Below are 9,711 nucleotides of genomic sequence, written 5' to 3' on the forward strand. Positions count from 1 at the left end.
TGATCTCTTTCATGGAATAAGTAAAAACAACAACAAACAAAATAAAATACAGGCAAAGGAAGCATCCTACCAAATCTACTTTGAGAAAATTCTGAAAAATAAAATATGATTGGGAATTAGGTAGGATATGAACATCAAGAGGAAGAATAGCAAATTGTGACTCAATAACAAAAAAGTATCCCTGCTCAGGCTCAGTGCTTGGGAATTTGAACTAAATTGAAATTATGACGTTTACTAAAACATTCAGTTTTCCCTATTCTCATTTTTATTTTTAAAAAGTTATGTTGCCCAGCTGGTGTGGCTCAGTGGTTGAGTGTCGACCTATGAACCAGGAAGGAGGTCACGGTTCAATTCCTGGTCAGGGCATATACCCAGGTTGCAGGCTCGATCCCAAGTATGGGGTGTGCAGGAGGCAGGCAATTGATGATTCTCTCTCATCATTGATGTTTCTATCTCTCTCTCCCTCTCCCTCCCTCTCTGAAATCAATAAAAATATATTTTAAAAAAAGTTATGTCATGTGATACATTTGAGTTGCATGATACTTTCACATTTATTTTGTTTGTTTCTGAAAGGAAACAACATTTCCTTGTAAATAAAATTACTACTGAATGGGGGGGTTGCAGTGAAATGTTTTCATTATTTGGAATTAGATTTGGTAATTTTTGCTCTACAAAGACTTTGGTGGAGGATACAGTATGACTTGACTGCACTTACAGAGACAGGAATTTACTTTACTACTTAAACTCTAAGGGTCTTCATCTTTGTTGGAGCTGCAACACCTTTTTATGACTTTGATGCCTTCTTTACTCAGCTATAAGTATTAACTTACATAGATTTATCATTTAAATGAACAATAATAAATTTCAGTAGTAATTTGTTTTGAAAACTCAAAATTTAGCTCCATTTTTAAAAATAGCTTAAAACATTCTGGGTAATTACAGACACTTAATTGATGATCTACTTTTCAACTCAAAACTACTAATTATATGATCTTGAGCAAGTAATTTAATGCTCTTGAGCCTGAACTACTATCCTCTATGTGCAGAGGTAAACTAGATCAATGTTTCCCAAATTTCCATCATTCATATACCACCTTCAAGATACCTACCAGATCTGAGAACCACGTGAAACAGATAATTAAATAATACTTTTAAATAATTTTAGCCTTATCCTTAGCAACAGTAGTCACGCAACTACAAGTCTCATGAGACCATCGTTTTCTATAGATATTAAAATAATATATAACTATTAATATAAAAAAACCTGAATCCATGTACCACCTATAATCATCTCACATGACACCACAGTGTAGTACACATAGCTTATATAAGACTTTATGATTACACCTAACATATAATAATGACTAAAACTTATAGCCTGTCTCATTACTGATGCTTCACAGTCTACCTGATTGTTCCTATCTTTTATGCCACTCATGGTGTGTTACTATTAAACAGAGCACTTAGCTATCCCTCTCATAAGCCTCTTCAAATTATATACAACAGTGGAAATGCATTTCATTTTAGCATGTGCCAACAAAAAAAACCACAATTTCCTAAGATAGCTGAATTTCTACCTGAATTCTCAATTGCTTTATGCCGCTTATTTGGAAGAGCCACAGATACATCCTCATAATCAGGGTCAGTTTCTTTAATTGTTCGCTTGATTCCAGACATGATGACATCCGTTCTTCACTGTGAAGCAATAATAAATTAATTCATTAATAACACAGCTGGGTACTAGTACTTATAAATATATGTGTACACACATACAAAGAGAATAAATACTGACACTTAAAAGTCAGTGTAAATATGTACATATCCCTCTCAACCCCAAGACACAACTTCAAAAGTTTACTAAAAAAATCATCATGCTCATCATCATCTGTTACAAAGCATGGATTTCCTTCCAAGAGAAAATCCTTTAACAAGGCAGCACACTGTTCAGACTTTTTAAAGGGCCAGGCTTTCACAGAAGGACCATCGTAAGGAAAAGAAAGAAAAGGAAAAAAAATAGACTTGAATGAAAACATGGTAGGCCACACATTATCTTGAAATTCATAATGCATCAAGCATATTACAAAATATGAGCAATATAGTTAGTCTCAATAAAAAATTTATTATATAAATCCTCTCTCTGGTACTTACACAATATCTACTACAGAACAGGTACTCAATAAATATTGTTACTGATAGTTTATTATTATTCATAATAAACTGTATAGACTTAAAGTCCAATAAATCTTCTAGATTGCATTGTCCTGATACCTGAGCCACTACTCACACATGGCTATTTAAAGTTAATTAAAATTAAATAAAATTTAGAATTCAGTTTTGTTCCACATTTCAATATTTCACATTTCAGAACTAGCTACATTTCACGTGCTCAATAGTCATCAGTGGCTAGTAGCTACTACTATAAGCAAAGACATAGAAGAATTCTATCATTGCAAAAAGTTCTACTAGACACTGCTCCTCTTCCAAACTGTGTTTCACTGAGCATTTATTAACATTTCATAAGTCATTGTAGGATATGCTGTCCAGACCAGCACTATCCAAAATAAATATGTGAGCCACAAACAAATTTAGTATCTTCTAGCAGCCTTATTTATTTATTTGAGAGAGAGAGAGAGAGAGAGAGAGAGAGAGATTTGCTGTCCCACCCATTGATGCATTCATTGGTTTATTAGCCAGGGACTGAACCCACAACCTTGATGCATCAGGATGATGCTCTAACCAACTAAGCAAACCAGCCAGGGCCTAACAGCCACATTTAAAAGAGGGAAAATCCTATATAATAAAAGGGTAATATGCAAATTGACCCCAACAGCAGAACGACTGGGAATGGCTGGTCACTATGACACACACTGACCACCAGGGGGCAGATGCTCAATGCAGGAGCTGCCCCCTGGTGGTCAGTGTGCTCCCACAGGGGGAGCTCTACTCAGCCACAAGCCAGGCTGACGGCTGCCAGCACAGCGGTGGTGGTGGGAGCCTCTCCCGCCTTCTCAGCAGCACTAAGGATGTCCGACTGCAGCTTAGGTCTGCTCCCTGCTGGTAAGTGGATATCCCCTGAGGGCTGCCGGGCTGCCAGAGGGATGTCTGACTGCCAGCTTGGGCCCGGTCCCCCAGGGAGCAGGCCTAAGCCAGCAGGTGGACATCCTCGAGGGGTCCCAGACTGCAAGAGGGCATAGGCTGGGCTGAGGGACCCCCCCGAGTGCACAAATTTTTGTGCACCAGGCCTCTAGTAATTTTAATAATGTATTTCATTCAACCAATATACCCAAAATATTATCACTCCAGTAATGTAATCAATATAAACAAATTAGCAATAAGATACTTTTTACATTCTTATCTTTGTACTAAGTCTTTAAAATCCAGTGTGTATTTTAAACTGAGAGCACATCTCGATTTAGAGTAGCCACATTTCAAAGGTTCAATAACCACCCATGGCAAGTGGCTCCTGCAGACAGCTTCTACTGACATACAAAAAAAGAAACTGCTCCAGGGTGGTTACATGAGTTGCCCCTTAACATTAATCTATGACATAAAAAAAGACAAGAAGAGTTCTCTGATTTCCAAACCTCTGCTCTATCACTAACAGAGATTATGTACCTAACCAAAGACAAAAATACAATGAGTATTTATTGAGGTAATACAAAGTTTTAAAATAAAATTAATGAAGATGAAATGTTAACTCAAAAATATTTATTTTTTTATTCACTCAAAGTTAACAGAAATAACAATTTAAATGCCTCTTGCCCGGCTGGGTGGCTCCGTTTGGAGCATGTCCAATACACCAAAAAAGTGGGTTCAATTCCTGGTCAGGGCACATACCTAGGTAGCAGGTTCAATACCGGGTGGGGGAGTGTACAGGAGGCAATGGATCTATGTTTCTTTCCCATCTCTCTCTCTCTCTTCTCTCTCTCTCTCTCTCTTATCAATAAACATATCCTCAGGTGAGAATTTTAAAAAAAATTTATTCTTTAAAAAAAAAAAGAAGTCTCTTTCACCCATCCCAGAGACAGACTCACTTGATTCAGGTGTCAGGCTCATGTACTGATATATGTATATGTAAATCCTGGATTTAAGAGAACATTTTCCCTATAACTGTTATCGTGCATAATAGCCCTAAGCTTTAAAATGTTCTAAAAACTTCAGTGTTAATAAACATATTTAATCAAGCCATTTAATGTTATTCACCATCATTACCTAACCTGCTCTAATTCAGAATATAAATATGTCTTTATTTTTATAGAGACCCTGAATCTATTATTTTCTGTTTTTAGAGCTTATAAAAAGTGAGAGTAAAGTCTTATTCTTTTCTTTTAGCCTTCTCCATTTGGTCTGCAACTAGTTTTAGACAAACTGTCACTAAGAATTTCTAGTGAAATTCTGGGACAGTTATATGAAAAATACATTCTTTTTTTTTTTTTTAATGTATTTTATTGATTTTTTACAGAGAGGAAGGGAGAGGGATAGAGAGTTAGAAACATCGATGAGAGAGAAACATCGACCAGCCGCCTCCTGCACACCTCCCACTGGGGATGTGCCCGCAACCAAGGTACATGCCCTTGACTGGAACCGAACCCGGGACCTCTCAGTCCGCAGGCCGATGCTCTATCCATTGAGCCAAACCGGTTTTGGCAAGAATACATTCTTTAAAAAAATCAATAAACCTCATTCCTTTTTACTTAATGCAAATAAGAAAAAAAAATAACACTATTACTCTCAGACAAATCTAAAATCGGAGGCAGAGACAACCCAGAAGATCTCCAAATGTTTTTCTGCGTCATACCATTTCCTTAGAGACCACCTGTCTTCCAGTTTTCCAAGAGTCTTATGGACTACCTGTGAAGATGAGTGAATCCAGTATCATCTTCACTAACCCATTCCATGGAGCTCATAATCTGCATATTCTCTTCCCACCACCCCTCAAGTAATCTCAAGATTACAGTGGTTATTCCTCAGAAAGGTTGGGGTTTCTTGAAGAAAACAGTACTTTATTTTACCCTCACTTAAGGAATGAAGCAAAAGCTCTCTTTTAACTTTTGCTCTGAAGCAGGGGAAATAGAAGAGGAAAAAGGGAAGGATTTGGTAGTGGAGGTGTTGGGTAAGTAAGGAAGAAACCACCAGTGAGTTAACTTGTTTAGCCAAGGTAATTCCTATTTCACGCAGCCCTTGTAAGCAACCTTCGCCTGCCATCTTTGGGCATAGACTTGAGCTTCCGATAAACATTATCGGAAGATTTACGAGTGTATTGACCAGCTATCTAATAATAGACAAACATGGTAATTGACCGTACCTTCGCCATGCCTCCCATTGGCTAATCAGCGTGATATGCAAATTAACCGCCAACAAAGATGGCAGCTAATTTGCATACTGCAGGCAGGGCGGGTCAGCGCCATCCCGCCTGCCCCGCCGCCATCCGGGCCTGCTATTTGCGACCCGGAGCGGCGGGCGTCCCATGTGCGACCTGACCCGGGGCAGCCGGGCGGGGCAGCAGCGATCCACCGGCCCACCCAGGCGTCCCGTGTGCAACCCGACCCGGGGCAGCCGGGCGGGGCAGCAGCAATCCACCGGCTCGCCCAGGCGTCCTGTGTGCAACCCAACCCGGGGCGGGACAGCGTGGCTCCTCTGTCACCCCAGCTTCCTCATCACAGCTCCCTTGGGGGCCTAAGCCTTTAGTCGGGCATTCCCCGAGGGCTCCCTGGCTGCCAGAAGGATGTCTGACTGCAAGCTTAGGCCTGATCCCCCGGGGAGTGGGCCTAAGTCGACAGGTGGACATCCCCTAGGGGGTCCTGGACTGCAAATGGGCGCAGGCCGGGCTGAGGTACCCCCCCCCCCCCGAGTGCACAAATTTTTGTGCACTGGGCCTCTAGTGTTTAAATAAATCAGGTCTGCTTCAGTCTAGCAAGAATACTAAAGTATACACATGCTGCATTCAAGTATATGCTAGCTAAGGCTAGGCACGTATGCTGAAGCATGCTATCATCATGATGTAATAAATAAGCAAATGGAATGTGTAACAAACCACGGCAATATGAATTTTTGGATTCTTCTTGTCTGGTTTCAAGATTTATGAAAAGGAAATGTGAACAGTTGTTAGATATTTTCAGATTCAACGCTGAAACAAAATGTCTTACTAATCCTTTTTAGGTTTTAAATAAAATGAAATTAAAAAGAATACTGAAATGTTACTGTGAACTGTTAAAAAAATGTTACTGTTTATAATTTGTCTGTGAGAAAGGACTTTCTCCATACCATGGAGTCAAATACTAATACAGAAATATATGTAATACTCATTCCTGTAATTTAAAATTTTCATCTCATTGAAACAGCCTCATTATAAACAGTAAATGTTATCCAGTTACCCTTAAAAAAATACACATTTTTCCCATGTATAATATAAAAAAGCAAAACTAGCCTGTATCACACCTATTCAAATAACATAAACTAGTCTGGACTTTTAAAAAAGATTGAAGACCAAAACCTTTTAATATTCTATATTTTGAAATAAACTCCAAGAGAAAAATAATTTTTAAAAATTATATAATTAAAAACATAAAAATTAGGTAATACATAGTCACTAGATATTCTTAGTAAAAAGTTTTAGTTCTCATGTCAGAGAAAACCTAGAACCCCTAGAATTTAGTCCTAGAACCCTGTCTTGCAGACATAGCTTAAAAGGTGGCCAATTCTTAGGGGAAGGAGGTCCTTGAAAAATTTGCTATGTACTATGTGAGGTATCTTCTCAATATAAAATTCTATGATCGCCCGGTTGGTGTGGCTCAGTGGTTGAGCCAGGAGGTCAGGGTTTGATTCCCAGTCAGGGTAAATGCCAGGGTTGCAGGCTCGATCCCCAGTAGGGGGCATACAGGAGGCAGCTAATCAATGATTCTTTTTTTCTTTTTTTAAAAATATTTTATCGATTTTTTTACAGAGAGGAAGGGAGAAGAATAGAAAGTTAGAAACATCGATGAGAGAGAGAAAAATCAATCAACTGCCTCCTGCACACCCCTGCTGGGGATGTGCCAGCAACCAAGGTACATGCCCTTGACCGGAATCGAACCTTGGACCCTTCAGTCTGCAGGCCGACGCTCTATCCACTGAGCCAAACCGGTTAGGGCTAATCAATGATTCTTTCTCATCATTGATGTTTCTATCCCTCTTCCTTCCTCTCTGAAATGAAAAAAAACTTATTTAAAATTCTATGATCTTTATGGCATTTGAATCTCATTAGAACCACTGGATTTTGTGCTCTCATTCAAGACAACTTTGCCCATCTGATTTAAAAAGGGGAATGGGGAGGAGCAGAATAATCATTTTCCATCTGCTTCCATATAGACAAATGTTTCTAAGATGTTAATAATGGTTTTTATAATTCTTTGGCCCTGTTTCTATAGTCTTCACTTCCCTCAAAATATTTTCCCCTTTGTTAACATGACAACCAGTGTTTCTTTATCAAATATTTGAATGAGAGAATCTGCAACCATTCTCCTCTATTAGCCAGAGACATTTTAAAAATATCTACAAAATCCAAAATAGAATGGGCAAACAAACTGTGGTATACCCAATGAACTCCTTATCCAAGCAACTATAGGAATGAATTTCAAAATCATTATGGTAAGTAAAAGAGCCAGACATAAAAGAGTGCATAAAATGATTCCACTTATATGAAATTCTGAAGCAGACAAATTTATCTTTGGTGAATAAAAAGAGAATAGTAGTGGGGTGCTGGTGGTGGAGACTGATTGGGAAGAGGAATAAGGATCATTCTGGGGTGATAGAAATATTTTATATCTTAATAATGGGGTGGGTTACATGGGTAATATGCAATTGTGAAAACTCATCCAACCATACACTTAAAATCCGTGTATTTCAACTGTTTGTGTATTTCACTATACCTCAGTTTAGGACTATAAATATATATATCTGATCATGTCATTCCTGCTTGAAATCTTCAATTGCTTCTCCTAACACTTAGAATAAAATCACTCTCTTTCACATGACCTACAAGATCTTACATGAATTGGGTCCAGCCTTCCTCTCCATTCTTCATCATTAACATTCAGACATACTGGTTTTCTTTCTGTTCCCCAAATACACCTCAATCTTTCCTTAGGGTTTTTGGACTTAAGGTTCCTTCTCTCTGGAATGCTCTTCCCCTAGGTTAGTTTTACCAGATCCCAACTCAAATGTCCACCTTATCAGAGAAAGCCTTCCCAGATTATACCTCCCAATACAGCTCTCCCTATCTTTCCCCTACACAGTTTCTGTAAGCTCTCAATAAACTACTTGATGAATAAATTAATGGCTAACTAAAATACATGATAAAATATAAATATCCACAGGGACTATAACTACTAGTTTACACTAGCTTTCATCATGCTTTCCACAATACTATACTTACAAATCTATTTGTTTATATTGCTACAACTTCAAAAGCACTATGGCTAACTGTTTAAAATAAAGAGACGTGCAAAAATGTCTGGCCAGTGGTTGAGCATCAACCCATGAACTAGGAGGTCACAATTCGATTCCTGGTCAGGGTACATGTCTGGGTTGCAGGCTCGATCCCCAGTACGGGGTGTGCAAGAGGCAGAAGATCAATGATTCTCTCTCATCACTGATGCTTTTCCCTCTCCCCCTTCCTCTCTGAAATCAATACAAACATATTAAAACAAAAGAGATGTGCAAAGTTATACACAGGCATGTGCAAACAAAAAGATAGCATGCTTGGCAAGATTAATAACAGACAATAATTTAAGGCAAAGAAAACACTTAATAATGACTGCTACTATTAAAAGACACAATCACAAAGATATATCATAACCTATACACCAAACAACGTAGTGTCAAAATATACAAAATACAAAACAAAGCAGAAATATAAGGAGGATTTAAGAAAATCACCATTATAATAGAATCTGAACACATCTCTCTCAGAAATTTAAAAGACCAAGATAACAACAGATAAAAATACAGGTAATATAGATGTGATTAAGAAGCCAGATTTAACAGATACATACAACTATGAACGCAGCATGGAATAATCCATTTGAAATATTTATAAAACTTCATTAAAATTAAATCATATAACAGAATATGAAGAAAGCCTCAATAATTACAAAATGTGAAAATGTTATATTGTCTGATCCTAATAAAAGTAATTATGAAATTATTAACAAAAACTCACTATGATATGGAAAATATGATATTCTAAATAATTCATGACTCAAAGAGAAATTTAAAAGAACAGACTATTGAAAACTTAACAACAATATATCTAAACCTATGGAGATGTGGTCTAAAGGTATCCTCAGAGGAAAATGACAGACCTGTTTTTTCATTTGTGAATACAGATTACAATTCCTTTCCAGCAGGGTATTAAAAGAATAATACATCATAACTAGAAGGTATTACTGCAGCAATAAACAAAGTAGATCCAGCCCTAACTGGTTTGGCTCAGTGGATAGAGCATCGGCCTGGGGACTGAAGGGTCCCGGGTTCAATTCCGGTCAAGGGCATATACCTTGGTTGTGGGCACATCCCCAGTAGGGGGTGTGCAAGAGGCAGCTGATTGAGGTTTCTCTCTCTTTGATGTTTCTAATTCTCTATCCCTCTTCCTTCCACTCTGTAAAAAAATCAATAAAATATATATTAAAAAAAAAAAAACAAAGTAGATCCAGAAGCAAGGTAATGTGTACT

The 9,711-nt window shown here is 38.0% G+C and overlaps 1 protein-coding gene across 10 annotated transcripts in view; it reads right to left on the minus strand.

Annotated features, from left to right (window-relative positions):
* YEATS2 (YEATS domain containing 2) overlaps positions 1–1,877 on the minus strand; it is a 73,578-nt gene extending 71,701 nt beyond the window's left edge. For 9 of the 10 annotated variants that reach the window (XR_002828240.1, XR_002828241.1, XM_023750631.1 and 6 more), the window contains exons 1-2: positions 1,859–1,877; positions 1,578–1,695 (exon numbers count right to left, since the gene is read on the minus strand). Coding sequence is in view for 8 of the 10 variants with exons in the window: in XM_023750631.1 (XP_023606399.1) it covers positions 1,578–1,677 (100 nt within the window). In the remaining 2 variants the exon portion in view is untranslated. The remainder of the gene's footprint in view (positions 1–1,577; positions 1,696–1,858) is intronic. The other variant, XM_023750634.1, reaches the window with a different exon arrangement.
* Positions 1,878–9,711: the final 7,834 nt, after the last annotated feature.

This window comes from Myotis lucifugus, unplaced genomic scaffold (assembly GCF_000147115.1).
Source record: "Myotis lucifugus unplaced genomic scaffold, Myoluc2.0 scaffold_14, whole genome shotgun sequence".
Taxonomy (NCBI): Eukaryota; Metazoa; Chordata; class Mammalia; order Chiroptera; family Vespertilionidae; genus Myotis; species Myotis lucifugus.